General features: G+C 44.5%; 1 protein-coding gene across 1 annotated transcript; it reads left to right on the top strand.

Annotated features, from left to right (window-relative positions):
- The first annotated feature begins 2621 nt into the window (after positions 1-2621).
- Positions 2622-18809, top strand: imp4 (IMP U3 small nucleolar ribonucleoprotein 4). Its single transcript, XM_012849829.3, has 9 exons — positions 2622-2741; positions 4271-4379; positions 4468-4551; positions 4631-4740; positions 7784-7916; positions 12170-12324; positions 12415-12509; positions 12588-12661; positions 18368-18809. The coding sequence occupies exons 1-9, from the start codon at positions 2739-2741 to the stop codon at positions 18478-18480; spliced, it is 876 nt and encodes a 291-aa protein (XP_012705283.1). The 5' UTR covers positions 2622-2738; the 3' UTR covers positions 18481-18809.
- Positions 18810-18968: the final 159 nt, after the last annotated feature.

Here is an 18968-nt window from a genome sequence, read left to right on the forward strand (position 1 = left end):
TTTGATGCACTCGTCAAGCAGTTTCAGACAGAAACATGGCAATGTAAAAATGCACAAAGCTCTACAATTAAATTCATTTTAACTCTTCCGATTGAGACTTTGATTACTATTACTTCTACTTGGACGCTTACCTATTGCCAAAAGAAATACCAGGATTAGAAAATGCATATTCCAAGCACTAACCCGAGACACTTAGATCAAATAAACTATAAAAAGGCAATGCTCAGCGGAACAGGAAGGTTGACATCAGTGACCAAACTTCAGGAAATGCTTAACCACTCAGAGGCTCCTATCTGTACACGCATGCTTATCAGATGATTACTGCAACTCACGGTAAAGTCTCAGAAAGTGTTGTATTATTTTATAACATTTTTGAAAGATCATTTCTATTTGGGCCATTTTAAGGACACAGCTGCATGTTTCAAACATACTATTTAGCCAGAGTAATATTTTTATTTCCTTACACATTAGTTAGCCAGAGTAATATATATTGTGTATAATATATATTTCTCCATGTAGTTAAAGTATTTCCAAGAACTATTAATAGAACCATTTTTTATTATTAAACCTTAATTTATACAGGTTAGACCTTTGAAACTCCATGTCTCATTTACAAGAGAGACCTGTTTAAACACATAAAATTACAAAGGCAATTACAAATTTAAAATAATAAGTTATTAATGTTAATTTATTTCTATTTAATTGTATATACATTTCTGAAATGTTGTTCTAGGTTCATTAAATAAAAATTATAATTCAATATTACACCCTATGTTCAGATTATTTTAGTTTAGATGCCATTTGGGTCATTGTAGCTCTGCTGCTCTCACCGTATACTTTGAAAATGGCTGAGCGTCACAGGAAGCAAACCGCATACAGGTTTATGAGAAGAAGAGGAAGGTCTCAGTAGAAAGAAATAAGACCAGAGTGGATTTGGAAGAATTTTTTCACACGATCCCCCTGAGGTGTGGAAGAGCAGGTAAGTTGGTCTTGTGCATGCTCAGAATTTGAAAAAGGGACTTAGGTAAACTTCCGGAGAAATTGCTGACTCTACCTTTAAAACCGTCTTAGTGCTCCCCTCTTGGGGTTGAATTGGAGCTGTTGCAGCAGAATTTTCCTGTTGGTTTAAATAGTACATGATTTTGTCACTGGTGATTGTTTTCATCATCATAGCCCCGCCTTTGGAGGGTGAAAAGTCCTCCACCTCAAAAGACAGTTCCGTGGCAAAACCACCAGATGTCTCCCGGGTCACTCCATGGTTCAACTGGTCAGTTTCTCTCATCCTGACCTCTATAGAAACTCCCACCATTCATCTGTGACTCCCAGAACCACCCGTTTTGGTGGCATCTTTGGAAATGTGTCCTAGGGCCAGGCCCGTATTAACACAATGTGGTGCCCCTGGGCACTATACCTCAAAGCCCTTACCCGTGCTGTCCGCCAGTCAAAAACATCAGACATAATCAAGGGGATTTCTGTAATGTAATTTACTATTTACTAACTTACACAACTACAAGTAGGCATATGAGCAGTGAGCAATATTCAAATATCTCATTTTAAAATGTTGAAATAAAAAAAAATCTTGATTTATTTATCATTTATTATCATTGTGACATCATTGTTCACAAAACGAATAATGCATGGTCTTTCAACAATTTCAAGTAAATAATATAACAATTTATGAAAAATATATTTTTTAAGCATGTGCCATGGTTGGTGCCCCTGGGCACTGGCCCCACAGGCCCTTGTGGATAATCCGGCCCTGCCTAGGGCAGGGGTTTTGCCTTTACATCAGGTGAGTTACTCTTTAAATTATCTCTTGATGATAGATGTTTTTTTTATATATTCACTAGAGGTCAAAAAGACGAATTTTCTTATGCCGGGCTATGAACTGAAGACAGAAAATTACTTTAAATCATATCTTGTCAAAACGGGTACAAAATGTCCTCCTACAAGGAAGAGCTCAGGAACCTTTTCAATCTAAAGAGATCTTTCTTTCCTCTGTCCAGCATGCACACTTCTAGTGTTTATGTATCCGGTTAGTTTAGAGGTTAGCAGTTAGCTTTGGTTTCGGCTGCTCTCACCGTCTACGTTGAAATGGCTGAGCGTCGCAAGAAACTAACCACCTACAAGTTTATGAGAAGAAGAGGAAGGCCTTAGTAGAAAGAAATAAGACCAGAGTGGATTTGGTAGATTTTTTCACAGCATCCCCCTGAGGAACAGAGAAGCAGGTAAGACTGTGCGGCTGTGCAGTTATTCCAAAAGGGATTTGGGGAAACTTCCAGAAAAATCACCAACTCTACCTTTAAGAGAAACTAATTAATTGTATTATTTGTGTTCTGTTGTATCCAGATACTGCATACAAACACTTAAAAACTAATAAAAAAAAAACTATTTTTATCACATTCATCCATAAAACAAGTTTAGCATATTTTGGACAAAGTTTTTTTTTTTTTTTCAAAAAACTATTTTGTTTCCTTCTTGAGCCCCACAGGAGGGCTCAGAAGAGCCACATGTGGCCCCAGAGCCGCAGGTTGCAGACCACTGTGAACGCTCCACGCACGGTAGGATTTGTAGCGCGTACTAATTTCAGACTTTTATTTTGAAAGGCCCGGCAGGGTCAATATCGGTTTTCACTGGCTGTTGCTGCAGCGAATGCCGGAAGTTGTTGTCTGCTCGCTTTCCTTTCCCCACGTGAGTTTGTAAAGCATCTACCTGGAAGCTAGCTGCCGGTCGGCATCATGGTGAGTTAAAAACAGCATCAATATTCTGGGAATATTTCGCAGTGTGGGGGGGGAATGGCCGCTGCTTCGGGAACGTGTCCGCCTTGTTGTCGCTGAGTCTGGGCCTACAGTTGGCCTCCTGTTTAAAGCCAGAGGCAGGCTAAGGAGCTAGCAGCAGCTCTGCTCACACTACCAGGGCCGCACAGAGGCTCTAAACGGGCTGGGCCGAACAGCATCTTTTAAGACTGAGCTGGTCCGGACCGACCCGGGATGCTGCTTGTTCCATCCCTCCTCGGTGTAACTTTTCCCGGACTTCCTCCCGTGTGCTGTGGTCTATCCCCGGCAGCCAGGGCTCTCCCTGCTTTCACCACAGCCTCTGTCTCTGTCAGCTCATCTGACCCATCACTCCCCCCCTGTCCACCTGGGACTGAGGCACAGCCTGCTGCTGTATTACTGCTCACCTGCTTAATAGATAGAAGTCACCAGCTCTTAACAGTAAACTACACACAGTAATGGCATTCAATAGAAATGAATATCTGCCATAGTGGTCCTACTGAGGGGGGATTTGTCTGCCTTTAACCAGTCCCTTCAGGAGCAGTCTGCTGCCACTAGGCCAGCACTGTATTGATGCTGTAGGTGTGACTTTAACAGTCGATCAGTGTGCAGACTGGAAATAATATGGAGTGTGATTTATGTGTCATCCAGACTGCAAGGGAAACTAATTCTGAGCTATTCTGAGCCCTTTGTTTAGAATGCAGCATTTATTTGTCAGTTATCCATTCCTGTTTATTCCACTATCCAATGACTTTCCGATTCAGCATCGCTCACCCCTTGTAGCCTGGGCTTGGTGACTCTGAGGGAGGGAATGTGGAGGGGATGATGGAGAAATTTGCTCCTTGGTTCAGCGCATTCTGGTCTCCTCCTGCTACCCTTTGTACCTGTAAATAGATAATTTGATACCCTTGTAAATAAACTATGGTGAATCTATTAGTCAAAATTATGAATATGTACATTACAAATGGTCATAAAAATACAAAAATCTGATATGCTAGTTAGTTTATTAGTATGTTATTGTTCTTCGAAAGAACAGGTTAGGGTTAGGGTTCTTGATAAAACAAGAATAGCTACACACATGAATTTAGGGTAGCTGTAGGAGTAAAATCTAGGAACTGACTTCAAATCCTCGGTTGTGAAAGCAGGTAGGAAACGCCCCCCTGGTAGATTGATGCATGCACCATCTCCACTCATCTGCCATAAAGAGACCAAACCTGAATAGGGAAGGGCCCAATGACCAAGCGCCTGGGTTTTCAGGTCTGGCTCGGTGAGAAACCTCCAAATTATCCCTTCCAATTCTAACCTTTTTCTAAATCTAAAGCAAAAACATGGAGTGGCGCCGAATAAAAACAGAGAAGTCTGTTTGTTTTACTGGGAAAGTTGGTGGGCTGTCGTCTCTTTAAGGCGGACCCTGGACCACCGGGACTTTGTGGGGTGGTACTTGATATGAAAGGTCTCAGAACCTCGGTTTGTTTGTCTGCGTGATGCTGTGGCAGCTTCGTCGCGAGGTGAGACTGAGGCGGGAGTACCTGTACAGGAAGGCCCAGGAGGACAGGCTGCGCACCATCGAGGAGAAGAAACTGAAGCTGAAGGATGCGCTCGACAGTGAGGCCCTTTCCTGGTGTGTTTTACATGAGCGCTTAGCGACCACAAATCCCCGCCGTAACACACACTTATTTGTTCTTGACCACAGAAAACACTCCCCTTCCACCCGACGTGCGCAAAGAAGCCCTGGGGCTGCAGAAACTGCTGGAGTATGACGACGAAGGCGCAGAAGGCAGGTGTCGGGCCAACCCGGCCGTGTGCCGCACAAGTCCCTCTCAGCTCCTTTAACCGCCGCTTTGTTTGCCTTTCAGGCGTCAGCTCTCACATGGACGACGAGTATAAATGGGCGGGAGTGGAAGATCCCAAAGTGATGGTCACGACGTCCAGAGACCCGAGCTCCAGACTCAAAATGTTTGCCAAGGTGTGACGTTTGGGCTGAAGTGTAACCTGGGCTGAGGCTGCTGAGAGGAGAACAGGAGGGATTATGTAGAGCACATGTAAACAAAGTGAGAGGCTTCTCACATCACTCCAGCCCTCGGCCTACCTGTCTGTAACCTGAGCCACTGGCAGCTCTGCCTGACGTTTCCCACAATGCAGTGCTCCAGGGAAAGCCTTGTACTTGGGTATCTGTAAAGTTGATTAACAACATGCTTTTATAATGATTCTTATTTCAGAGTGCAGTTGATCAGAGTTTAGCTTTTTGAAATATAAGCCGGAGTCAGTGCACCTGTGAGATAAATTTGCTTCAAATAAAAGAACTGACTGGCCGGCCACCAAGAGTGGTTCTGCCATGTGTTCGCCAGGGCTGAGAGATATGGAGGTATTTCTGTAGGGATGTAAAAAGTTTTTTTTTTAATATAGAAAGCCTTTGAACTTTCTCCATGTTTTGTCACATGACAACCACAAGCTCGGTCTATTAGATCGGATTATGTGTTCCAGCACAAAGTGGCGCAGAAAGAGAAGGACAATGATACCTGATTTTACTGACAGGAATCTGAAAAGTGCGGTGTGTGCGTTGGTGTTCAGCCTTCTTCAGGAGACCCTTTGTAGAACCGCCTGTTGCTGCGATTCCAGCTGCAAGTCTACCAGTAGCACACATCTGAAAGGAGATACCCAGTTCAGCCTCAGTCATGCTGTGCCTGTTAACGCCATTATCAGTAAGATCTAACCACTAAATCTCAGTTGTATTAAGGTCTGGACATTAACTGAGTCATGCTATCTCAGAAATATATTTTGATCTAAACCATTCCATTCTACAGCTATGGCTGTGCGTTCAGAGTGTACTGTCTGCCAGCTAGAGGGAGAACCTTAAAAAACCCTCCCATCGTCGTGACAGGCAGGACATGCTCCTGGTCTTTATTCCAGATAAATGCTCACCTTAAGCTTAAAGGCATACTATGCAACATTTTTCAGTTAATTAATGTGTTCCATACCGTTTTGGATGATTAAATGAGTCATTTCAGGTTGAACTAAGGTTATCTCGGCCGCCCTGGTGGTCTGTGGGGGAAATACCGCACTTGCAATTGCAGGAGCCCTCGGCCCGCACCCACAGGCTCAGTAGTCTCGTGTGCATCACGAGAGTCGGTCTCGCTTTACGGCGAGAACTGCTACACGCCCGCAGTGAAAGGTGTGCTCGTTGCTAGCGCAGTGGCGATATTTGTGCAGTTATCATGGCGGAACCAGCGAGAAAACAGCGAAAGCCCACGTTGGAGCAGGCAAGAAAGAGGAAAAGGGCTCTGGACAGAGAGAGGATTCATACACGGGTGAACATAGAAGGCTGCAAGGCTGACGCTGACCTCGCGTTTCTGCTGATGCGATTGTAAGTAACATTGTAGGGTTTCCCTCACGCTACCGCCTCGCCGACATTCCAAAAAAATAATAATAAAAAAATAAAACTAACTCGATATGCGCGCCGCTCCGCTCAGCCGGTCAGCGGTGCAAAGTTTGTCTCCCCCCCCCCCCCCACCCCCCCGCTCCGCTCCGCTCCGCTCAGCCGGTCAAATAAACATGCAAGCATATCGAGTATTATTATTATAATAATCTTTTTTTATGTTGGCGAGACAGTACCGCGGCGGCGGCGGCTGCGGCTTGGCGAGGCGGTGGCGGTAGCGTCTCGCCAACATAAATAAATAAATAATAATAATAATAATAAAACTGGCGAGGCGGCGGCGGTCGCGGCTTGGCGAGGCGGTGGCGGTAGCGTCTCGCCAACATAAATAAATAAATAATAATAATAATAATAAAACTGGCGAGGCGGCGGCGGTCGCGGCTTGGCGAGGCGGCGGCGACCGCCTCACCAAGATAGCGCTGCAAGAAGCTTGATGTTCATACCTTCACTGTGTTATTCATTGTTTGTACTGCCGTTTTTTCCACTTTTCGTTGCGTTCGCCTGTCTGCTAAGCTCAAAACAACCGCGCCTGGCTTGACGGAGGAACCAGAACAGCTGAGCATCTTTATGACAGTGCACTTTTACTTTCGCCCTCTTGGGGGAGCCTCGCTGGAAAATCAACCCCGGTTGCATAGTATACCTTTAATGCCAGCCTCAGTTCTGCTGCAGCCTCTAACGGTTTTTCTTCTTGGATCAGATGTAGCTCCATCCATCCTCTCCTCTGACCAGCTTCCCTGTCCCTGCTGAACAAAAGCATCCCCACAGCAGGATGCTGCCGCCATCCTGTTTCACTGTGGAGATGGTGTGCTCACGTAGGCTGAAACGTTCCTCTTTAGCTTCCACCTGAGCAGAGCCCCTTCCTTCACCTGTATGCTGGTCCTCAGTGTGGCAAACTGCAAACAGGACTCCTTCTAGCTTTCTTTCCACTGCGGTCCTCTTGCCTCTGTTCCACAAAGGCCAGATTAGTGACGTGCATGACTAACAGTTGTCCTGCGTCCTTCTCCCAGCCGAGCTGTGGATCTCTGTTGCTCCTCCAGAGCTGCCATAGGCCTCCTGGCAGCTCACAGCTTGGGATATTGCTTCAGAACCTAGCCCTGCTCTCAACTTCTCCACAGCTTCCTCCCTGCTGTGTTCCTTGTTCTCCATGATGCTGGTTGCTCCCTAACAAACCTCTGAGGTTTTAGGTAGGGGTATCAGAGTAAAGCGCAATGAATACAAATTTTCATGTCAAAAATCAGATTTTCATGTTTTTATCAGTGAAAGAATAGAAGTTGACATCATTTTCCTTGCAGTTCTCTATTCTGTGCTTCCTTGTCTTGGTCTGTCACATAACATGAGTTTGTGATGTGATAAAAGTGAAAGGTCAATGTGTGTGAAAACTTTATCAAGGCTTTCTAAGAACCTTTTCAGTTAAATATTTTAGCTAGGTGCTGTGTGTTGTATTGGAAAGCTTTGCAGGGTAAATAGCAAAGATGGAGGACTAACTGACCTAAGTGCGGTTGGAACATCCCAGTTAATGGCCAGTGTTAAGCGTTGAAGTGAGCAGTGAATAGCGTGCTTTCCTGCTGTGTTTTAGGAGCTAAAGCTGATGTTTCCTGGAGCCCAGCGTATGAACAGAGGGAACCACGAGGTGGCTGCGCTGGTGCGAGCCTGCAAAGCCAACAACGTTTCAGACCTCGTTATTGTGCACGAAACAAGAGGACAGCCAGGTATGACTATTTTACAAGCCCGCGCCACAGAAGGCTGCTGTTGTCAAGTGGTCTTTGACATTTATGTCGTCTCAGCATCGTTAAGGTCCGTTCATTTGTGAGTCCGCTTTGATTGTTTTATTCCCAAAGATCTGGAGCTGAGGCTTTTAGGGGTTTGTAAATGACAGGGAAATATTCTAATGACTGACAGGTACAGAATAGTTATCCAGAAGTCTAAATCCAAGTTAAATGAATAAACTGTTTATAATCAGGCCAACATGGTTCTGATCCTGGCCAGTGGACGGTCACACCAGGAGACATGGCTTTCATTTTCAGAACTGCTCATGACTTCAGAAGACACAAACCATAGGAGGTCCAGACCAGCGACGAAGGATGAAATCAATCCTAATAAAGACAACAAAAAGAGAACGGATCCCTGGTCAAACTAAACAGTAAGAGGAAGAAGTGTGGGACCAGGCGGGGATTCAAACTAGGATTGTTCGGTATAGCGGTACTAATTTGGAACCGGCGTATTGCGCCATTTAAAACGGTACTATGCTGCATTTGGAGGGGACCGGTACTGGCAGCATCGGTGAGAGGATGAGGAGTAAGTCAGGGAGAGAGACACTGTTACCAAAAACAGCAACTTTGTCTCTAGATTTAGCGAGTTTTCAGACCTCTCTGGTGACTTTTTTCAGAAAAGCTACTAGAGATAAAATCTAGTGACTTTCTCTGTTGTTGGAGACTTCAGCGACAACACGTCAAAGCATCGATCAGTTTAGTGTTTTTAGCGAGCAGTGAGTGCTGCTGTGCGCCCTGCCCCGCCCTCCTTCCAAGCGCTGAAGTCAGACCCGTTCCCCTGCGTGTCCACGGCGGACCCGTTCCCCTGCGTGTCCACGGCGGACCCGTTCCCCCTGCGTGTCCACGGCGGACCCGTTCCCCTGCGTGTCCACGGCGGACCCGTTTCCCCTGCGTGTCCACAGCAGACCCGTTCCCCTGCGTGTCCACAGCAGACCCGTTCCCCTGCGTGTCCACGGCGGACCCGTTCCCCTGCGTGTCCACGGCGGACCCGTTCCCCTGCGTGTCCACGGCGGACCCGTTCCCCTGCGTGTCCACGGTGGACCCGTTCCCCTGCGTGTCCACGGCGGACCCGTTTCCCCTGCGTGTCCACAGCAGACCCGTTCCCCTGCGTGTCCACGGCGGACCCGTTCCCCTGCGTGTCCACGGCGGACCCGTTCCCCCGCGTGTCCACGGCGGACCCGTTCCCCCGCGTGTCCACGGCGGACCCGTTCCCCCTGTGTGTCCACAGCAGACCCGTTCCCCTGCGTGTCCACAGCAGACCTGTTCCCCTGCGTGTCCACAGCAGACCCGTTCCCCTGCGTGTCCACGGCGGACCCGTTTCCCCTGCGTGTCCACAGCAGACCCGTTCCCCTGCGTGTCCACGGCGGACCCGTTTCCCCTGCGTGTCCACGGCGGACCCGTTTCCCCTGCGTGTCCACAGCAGACCCGTTCCCCTGCGTGTCCACGGCGGACCCGTTCCCCTGCGTGTCCACGGCGGACCCGTTCCCCTGCGTGTCCACGGCGGACCCGTTTCCCCTGCGTGTCCACAGCAGACCCGTTCCCCTGCGTGTCCACAGCAGACCCGTTCCCCTGCGTGTCCACATTTCAGATGAATCACCCATGCAAAGCTGCCGCTGATCCTGTCTGGTCTATGAAGCAGGATGTTGATATAATATTCTCACTCAATCATTGTGGCAATAAAATAAATCTGTGCTTGAAAAGAGAGAGCAGTCTCCCCCCTACTTTATGCACTTTTTAACTATTTTAGACAGTAAGTCATGCATAGCTGGGTTTTCTTCAGCTCAATCGGGACAGAACAGCATTTTCTGAATTACTCTGACCAGACCATCTTGGATCTACAATCATTCCACTTAGCCCCCCCCCCCCCCAAAAAACACATTTTCTTTATTTTTCTTGGGGAAGGGTTCCTTTCTATTTTGTCATTCTACAAGCTTTTTTTCTATTGTCAACACGGAGAATGGGATATGGGTCACTCTTTGAAAATGCTGGCTGCATTTACTCACATTTAAAGAAGGGCTGCGCCCAAGTTTGCTTTTCAGTGAAGTAAATGGACTGAAGTTGTTTTTTTTTTTTTTTTTTTATTTTCTTTTTATTTCTTTTGCTGGTGATTTAACATTTTAAAAGCAAACAGCCCATTCTAACAAATGGAAAAAAAAAACTTGAAAACACCATTGAGAGCAAGAAACAGACAAGTAAATAAATCAAAAATAAAACAAAAAGTAATGAAGAGGCTTACTTGACAACCAGATACCTTGGTACGAACACCCTACTGTAACCCAAAAATAAGGGTAATGGGTGGGAGGATGTGGTTTCACATGAAGTCCGATCTTACGGCCTTCACATACTCAGACCATTTTCACCAAATTCTATAAGGACTGAATCTCTATTGAGCTTTTCTAGTCATACTGACCACTCAAAGCACTTTACACTGGAGGGATATTCCCTCACTAAAGCCGAGCATACACTGTACAATATTTTCAATCGTTGTAATTAGATACAGCTCAAACTGTACGACAACACCGCAGTGTTTAAAAGTTCGCAGCTCACGATATATGTTCTTACACTGTGCGGCCCGACACTCTGATGTGACCTGACTGCTCACACTGTACATTCAAAAACCACACGTTGGATTCAGCCCCGTAGAGAGATGGCGCTACTTGGACTCGTCTACCCGGAAGCCGAATGTAAACAGTAGAAGAAGAAAAAGGCGGAAGTGTCGATGCTCACTGTTAAATATGAGGCTCACAAAAATGAAACGCGCTGCCTTGGCAATTCTATGAGTTGCTCTTCTGTAGTTTGACTCCATGTCAAACATACTGACGCCATGCTTCTCTCCACTCTGATGTTTTCGTTTGAGAAGAAGAAGATGAATTCCCATGTTTGCACATGCACAGTGCGCAAGGTTGGGGGAAGTCGGCTCGTAGACGCTCGTAGCTCTGCTTCAACAGCAGGACGTGCTCACCATCACTCAGGATCACTCACAAGGGCCGACTGAATTTCAAACATGTTTGATTTTCATCCGACCGTAGGATTCCTGATCAGGAGGTGGTCGTGAGAGGCTAATCGTCGCTCTTTGCCCCCTGCATACTACACAACGAGAGATGCACGATGCAGTGGAAACTCAGCCTGATCCAAAAAATTCTCCCACGACTGAAAAATGGGTCGAAAAAGGGCAAACAATCGTACAGTGTACGCCCGGCTTTACGAGCACATTTTCATACACCAACTAAGAGGCAACTTGGTGTTAAGGGGCACATGGAACAAAGGGAACCCGGATCGAACCCACCACCTTGCAATTGCAAGAAGACCTCTCCACCCACGTATCCACAGTCACCAGATGTTTGCAGTCTTGATGTGTTGTACCTAACCTTTTCCTTTTAAAGAAGGAAGACTTTAATCTGTCTGCAGTTTTGTTGAAAGCTCTTGAATCAGTGTAACTTTCACCCTGCCTAAGCTGGCTGGCTAGATCTGTACGCTGAGCTGTGGTTGTGGGCAGCCTGAGCTCCGCATAAGGCCCCAGGGCCACACGTAGGACCACATGGTGCTAAAGCGGAAGTTGCACCGACCCTACCCAGTTTGGCTTGTGTACCTCAGCTCCTCCCCACTCGGTTTATCTTTGCACATTTATAGCCTAAGAGATTTTTAACCGCTGTGAAATTATTTTTATAGGTTTGATTTTGAGCTGCATATAGAAAGCTGAAGTGTCCTTGTTCTTTTTTTTTTTTTTTTTTTCCCTTCACGAGTTGCAAATAGTAAAATTATATTTCGCTCTCCGCACTACTTCAGAGGGAACCTTCTCGTTTTTCCTCGGCCAGTCCCTGAAAAGCAGCGTACTCACTCAAAACTCCGCTCGGTTTGACCCCGCTGTTGAGCAGGGCCGGAGAAACCCGGACTGTTCCTGAGAAAAACTGCTCCTGAAACGCCCACAAGCGGACGGAACCGAGCGGTGCGCAGCCAATTTGGGCCGGTGGGACCGGGTCTTAATGTAGAATTCAATTTCAGTCTCGCTGCTGTAGGCGCATGCTCTGCTCTGACTTGTAATCTGATGATTGTACATCACCTTAAAGTATTCATCAGACTCCATGGTTACTGTTTAACTTGGTGTCTTCATAGAGGCAGCACATCCAGTAAAGACAGGCTTGTTATATGATTGACATGCGATGGCTCTGCTTGATGTTCCTTTCTCTTTCCAGATGGCTTGGTTGTTTGCCACCTACCATTTGGACCCACAGCTTATTTCACGCTCTACAATGTGGTAATGAGGCACGATGTTCCCAACATAGGCACCATGTCTGAGGCCTACCCCCACCTCATTTTTCACAACTTCACCTCACGCCTCGGCAAAAGGGTGAGCGCCGAGCGTGCACTGCGCAAGCTTTAGGGATATTGGCTTACCTCCCTTGTTTGTGCATGAAACAAATGAATTGTGCTTGTGCAGGTGTCGAATATCCTGAAGTATCTGTTCCCGGTCCCCAAGGAGGACAGCAGGCGTGTAATCACATTCGCCAACCAGGAGGACTTTATCTCCTTCAGGTCAGTGTGAAACCTCATGGAAAGTTAAAGCAAGTAAATAAATAAACATACAAAACCGTGTTTATTTTTATATTATAGGCATCACACCTATAAGAAATCCGACCACAAGAACATAGAGCTGGCAGAAGTAGGACCCAGGTTTGAAATGAAACGTAAGTATCGGTGGCTGGAGCTGGTGCTGAAACGGCAACTGTTCCCTGCAGTCTCCATAAAACATATATGTTTTTGCTACAGTGCAATGCAACGACAGCAAAATGGTTTTATTGTAAAACTACAGCTAAATCTTCTCTCACATATAGTGTCTTTCAGAAGTATTTAATATAAGTACACTTTTTCACATTTTGTCTCATTTCAACCACAAAGCTCTATGTAATTTAATTTTAGTGACAGACCAACACAAAGGAGGTCTTGGTTATGAAATGGAGAGAAAATTATACGTTTCTTTTAGAAAAGGAAATCTGAAAATGATTTCAGCACATTTGAATCCGCTGCAACCCGTTTCCTTCATAGAATATGAATTATTCATATTCTGTGAGTATAAATCCATCTGTTCTGTTTCTGGACTCAGAGGTTTGTTAGAGAGCATTAGAGATAACAAACAGCATCAGGAAGGCCAAAGTACCCAGGGGACTGGTTAGAGAGAAGAGTAAAGCAGGGTTAGGTTTTAAAGCAATAGCCTAAGCTTTTAACAAAGATCACTGTTCAGTCAATCATCTCAAACGTGAGTACGGCACCGCTGCATGCCATTCCTAAACCAAGGCCACTGTGAGGAGGGCAGTTATCGAGGTAGCAGCTAAGAAGCCAATGGTAAGATGGATAGAGTTGCTGAGATCAACAGCTCAGGTGGAGATGTTGACAGGATAGCTAATAGTCGCCCAGTCCTTCTCTGAGGGTTGGCAAGAAGAAAGCAATTCAGAACAATTCCCTGAGCATGTGAGGAAAGCTGCTCCAGTTAGATGGGACCAAAACGTAACGTTTTGGCCGACATGAAAACACTGCGTGTGAAGGACACCTAACAATTGGTCATGTTTGTGGGATGATGGATGGAGCCAAGCACAAGGCAATCCTAGAGGAAAGCAACCCTAAACATGCAGCAGACATCTGATGGAATGGTTTCAGTCAAAGCAAAGTCAAAACGTAGACCTAATCCAGATGGCCTGAAAACCCATGTTCACATGCGCTCTCCATGCCAGAGCTATTCATCAAAGATGATTGGGTCAAAATGGCAATTTCTAGATGTGTGAAGATGGTGGAACAATTCCCCAACGACTTGCAGCTGTAATTACAGCTCAATCATATCAGCAGCGTCTCTTTAAAAGGCTGTTCTGCAAAGTCTTAAACAAGGGGGTGAATACAAATCCATGCCACATTCCCCAGGATTTCATTTGGAATACATTTAGTGTCATTTTCCTTTCACTTCACAAATATGCCCCCTTGGTGTTGATTTCTCAGAAAATCTCTAGAAACCCTGTTGAAGTCTGTGGTTTGCAACAAGACACCAATGTGAAACGGTTACAGGGCCATAAAAGCTATTGCTGGGTGCTGTGGTGCCTCCAGAATATCTGAGCTTCACCAGCTCTCTGGTCCTTTGTGCTTTACCAGGGTCTTTAGAGGCTAATGGTGAGACCAGCCACTTCCCTAACATTTACCAGCTTTAACATTAATTATACTGCTGTTGTCTTTGTTAGTGAAACATATCAAATTTCAGACCAAATATAATGAAAAAGCGCTCTGAATATTTTTGGCCAGGATGTTACTAGAAGGAAATAATTGTTAAGGCTATTAAGGCTTTTTTTGTCTTAAAGATATCAGATCATCAAACAAATGTTAATACTGGATAAAGATAACATGACTAAGGCCCCGTCCCCACAGAGACAGGTTAAGGCGTATCCACAGAGGTATTTTGTCGTTTAGGCTGGATGCAGCGTTTTGGGAGAAGGTAAACGATCATTTTGATACCGGATCAGAGTGTAGATACATTTCAACACATTGGTTTCATTTTTCCGCGTGTACATGCGAGCCACATCTTTGCCTGACCTGCAGATATAATAAATAATATAAATTATTGTCACATGAGCTAAGCCCCTCCCCTTTAACGCCTCACTCTGAAAGCTTAACTCAAAGCATCTCTCCATCCAACGGTTCTGGGATACCTAAGCGTGCCGAGTATTTCCTTGAACAGAGGCAGTCTATTTGTCTGGTGTGGAGGAATGCTTGTCTAGCTTCAGCCTACTTCCCAGTGTCCCACCCTGCTTCTGACTGCAATTTAGTCCCAGAGTAGCCTAAGCAACAACTATCCTTTACAACTTAACGGCTGCTATTCCTCTATTTCACAACGACCACTTGGTATCTGTGCTTGAAAGATTTTAGAGACTAGGAATAATAAGTCCCGGGGTGTTGCTTTAAAATATTTTGGCCAAGGCAACCCTTAAAAACCTAATAATTCATGAAACAAACACCAAGACAAAATTGGCACCAATAAAGAACTCAACGATGAAAATGACTCAAACAATTGAATGGCCGCAAATTCTTTAGGGAATGATATTATTCTTTAATTCGTAATGCTTTTCAGCATGAATTCAGGAGTAGAGAAGAATCAAATCATAAAATGTTATTACTCTAACCAACCTAACTCCCCCTGATGCTGATACTAAGGAACTCTGAATGATCCCCCATATGGATAGGTACTTATGACAGATGACTTGGATGAGAATGATCCACGGTCCTCTCCTTCCTTTGACCACTAAAAGATCTAAAAATGAAGAAAAACAAAGTCATTATCTTACATCACCCTGAAAAAAATTACAAAGTCATTTCTAAGGCCAGGGACCCTAAATAAAAGCCTTGAGCTCCAACTGGAGAAAACATGCAGCAGGGGAGAACCTTTTCAGGAGAGGTTGGTCAACCAGCATTTCTCCAGGAGTTCATCAACAGCAACTATGTGGTCACAGGGCAACCCAGTACATCTATCGCTCTGGTGGCCTCACTGCCTTAGTAGAGATCAGAGTTCATGATTTAACAATCAGAAGGTTTACTGGGCAAAATGGCCTCCATGGGAGAGTGCCATACCCAGAACTACTGCTGACCAAAAGAACGGAAAGACCCGTCTCACATTTACCAAAAAAAAAACACAAACATCTTGATGATCTCCAAGTCAAGACTGGTGTGATAAACCTTTTAGGAAGGGGTGTGACGTGCTACATGTGACCTAAAACTAACAGCATTTGAGGGACAGAACATACTGACAGTGAAACATGGTGGTAGTGGGAGGGTGTGGGGCTGCTTTGCTTTCTCAAGACCTGCACGACTATCCTTAGTGGATGGAATCATGAAATATGCTCTCTACCAGAAGATCCTGCAGAGGAATGTCCAGCTGTCCGTACAACTAGTTATGTGTACAAATATGAGAAATGTGACTCTGGATTGTACAATGTTCGTGGAAAGACTCGAGTTATCACCAACTCCTGTCAGTTGCTGCTCTTAAGGCTGGCACAAATAAAGAGGTTAATGGGGCAATAGCTTTTTTCCCACAGGCCAGGTCTGTTTGAATAGGGTTTCCCTTAATGAATGGTCTCATCACTTAAAGTGCTATTTGTATTTTCTCAAGTTCTTTATCTAATAATGTTTGATCAGATGCATTTAAGTCTGACATAAAAGCCAAAAACAGATAAAATCTGTAAGGGGCAAATACATTTTCCCCATCGCTGTAACAGCTGATAAACAAATGTGGTGTAAAATAATGATAGTAAAACATAGTTATATGGAAACAATTTGGAATATGGCAGAATCTCCAAATCCTTAGTTAAAAAGGAATTCACCTCTTTGAATGGAACTTATAAAGCGCTTTTCTATCATGCTGACCACCCAAGGCGCTGTACACTATAGCCACATTCACCCAATCACTCACTAACGCACACATTCATACACCGAGACTTTGCCCAGGGGCACATCAACATGCAGCACGGGGAAGCTGGTATTGAACTCACAACCTTCTGATTGCCAGACGACTACTCAACCCATCAAGCCACAGTATTCTATATTTCATACTAGGATCAGTGCTTTAAGTAGGCTGGTAAGGACCAGTACCGGCACCTCTCAGCGAACTGGGACTTTTTTCTAGCATGCAGCGCATACTGGGACTTCTGTCCACATCCCCTCCCCCAGCTGACCTCTCCACAGTTTATAGCTTGTAGTCTGTTTATTAATTTAAAAAAAAAACAATCCCCTCATCAGAAACCCATTGCCTTGGTGCACAACACTTGTTTTGCATGCAAGTGGATGTAGGCGCTTCACATGAGGAAAGCGGAGGAATCTGACTCCAAGAGGAGCAGAACTGCAGCAGAGGAATGATAACAGAACAGTCCTTCACTGCACAAGAAAACGCAGCTCAGACTCGGCTGGTATTAGGGAGTCCAACAGGGAACCTGCTGCTGCACAACTGCCTCAAAGGGGCGGGGCTAGCCATTTGGGGGGCATGAGCACAAATGTGGTGTGGTGCCCCCCATGTGGAAATGAACAATAATACAGGATTTGTCTGTGTGTTTCTCTTTATTTCCAAAATAACTTCTCAATCTTAATGTTTTGAAAACAGTTTCAACAAATAAGAGGAGAAATTAAAATCCTAAAAAAACATTTTGTTTCAACAATGGTGCACATATATACTTCCACACAAGATAACTGCTTTACCTATGAAGGAGGAAAATTAACAAAGACAATAGAGTTTAAGTTGGAATAAAATAAGAAAAAAGTAGAATAAATGAAATACAACAACGTAGAGTGTAATATACAACTAGAACTCATCCTATGAAGTGCTCTTACAATAAGACTTATTTTCTGTCCTCTTTTCACATGTTGCATTTGTTTGATGAAAACCCCTAAAAACATAAATGTCAACTTTCTAAAGTAAACTGAACAACGTGATTTTTTTTTTTTTTTTTTTTTTTTTCTGGGGAAGATTCAATAGGAGGAGCTCATTAAAACCAAAGATCCTCAAAGTCTGCAGAACTTCTGCTAATTATTTTAGATGAACAGACTTTAGGTCAGAGTAAATCATTTGAATTAGGGCAGATGTAACAGGTTGAACGTGGAGTCCATTCTCATGCACTACTTAATGACATACTGGGCTCATGGAGGGGCACCACAGGAGAAACTGAATCTTGAGCAAATTTATTCATATTGCTTCTATATAATAACATGCTTTAAAATATATATATATTGTTTTAAATATGTTATGATTGCTACAACTATGATTTTACTCTGGCTCCCATAAAAGTTGAAACACCAGCACTTATTTATTTTTACTTAAAGCACTCACTGGGATTAATCTGGCCACAAGTAGTAAAGAGGGATGAATACACCTGCCTGCCTACCTTCAGATGTCTAATCATAAAACAACGGGAAAACTGTTCTTCCTTCCTCTTGACAATAATCAGAATTCTTTGTGTTGGTCTCTGACATAAAATCAATAAAAATAAAATCTCAAAATACATTCAAGTTTGCACTTGTAATGGCACAAAATGTCAAATATTTAGGGTGTGTGATTAGCTTTTATTAGCCATTGTACATAAAGTTATGAGAATTAAAAGGTTTTGTAAAGATTGTGTATATTGTCTGAATATGGTTTTAGTGTGTCTTAATACCATTATAGGGTAAGCAAGCTAAAGCATGTTAAACTTTAATTGTTCCCAACCTTTAGTTGCATTCTTGGCTGCTTCCAGGCCAGGCTACACCCTATCTTGGGGGGGGGGGGGGGGATCTAAATAAATTAATTCAAAGAGGATTTCATTCCTACAGGTTGGGTTTTTGTGCTTTTGTTCGGGTTTGTGGAAAGCTTTCTCATGAGTTTCTCCCCTGTTTAGTGTACATGATCAAACTGGGTACCCTGGAGAACGAGAGCACGGCAGACGTGGAGTGGCGTCATCACCCCTACACACACACCGCTAAGAAAAGGAAGTTCCTCAGCGTGCAGTAAGGCAGGAGAAACCAGTGGATAAACCATAAACCAGCCGCACCATTGTCACAAGTCAAACTCTCTGCTCTGCAGTTCTATTGTGGGGTTTAGGAAATTGTGATTCAGGCTTTGTTGGAGCAACATACAACATGATCATAGACGTCTTTGTATCATACATATTGAAGTAGAAAAATTCTGCGTTAAATTGGGTGCTTCTGTCAGTCATCCAGTTTGATTAGATCCTTTATGACTATGTATTGTTCTTTTTTTTTAATAAAACATGTCTATCATATGTGCTGTCTTATTTTATTTGACCACCGATGGAGAATAAACATGTTTATTTTTCCTTATTACTGCATCCTGAGTTGTCATTAATTGTAATGGCCTGTCCCTACCTTGATTTCTTGCGCTCTAAAACGAGTAGCGTCAGTAATCCTCTTGCATGACAGCCACACCTCCCACATGCCAAGCCTGCGTTTGGCCAATGAAAAGACGCGACCAAACGAGCC

This window comes from Fundulus heteroclitus, chromosome 12, assembly GCF_011125445.2.
Source record: "Fundulus heteroclitus isolate FHET01 chromosome 12, MU-UCD_Fhet_4.1, whole genome shotgun sequence".
NCBI classification, from domain to species: domain Eukaryota; kingdom Metazoa; phylum Chordata; class Actinopteri; order Cyprinodontiformes; family Fundulidae; genus Fundulus; species Fundulus heteroclitus.

Excerpts from the sequence above, each read along its gene's own strand:
- imp4 (XM_012849829.3), top strand. Across the intron at positions 12,510-12,587 it reads GAGGACTTTATCTCCTTCAG|GCATCACACCTATAAGAAAT; the intron begins GTCAGTGTGAAA and ends TTTATATTATAG. Across the intron at positions 12,662-18,367 it reads ACCCAGGTTTGAAATGAAAC|TGTACATGATCAAACTGGGT; the intron begins GTAAGTATCGGT and ends TCCCCTGTTTAG.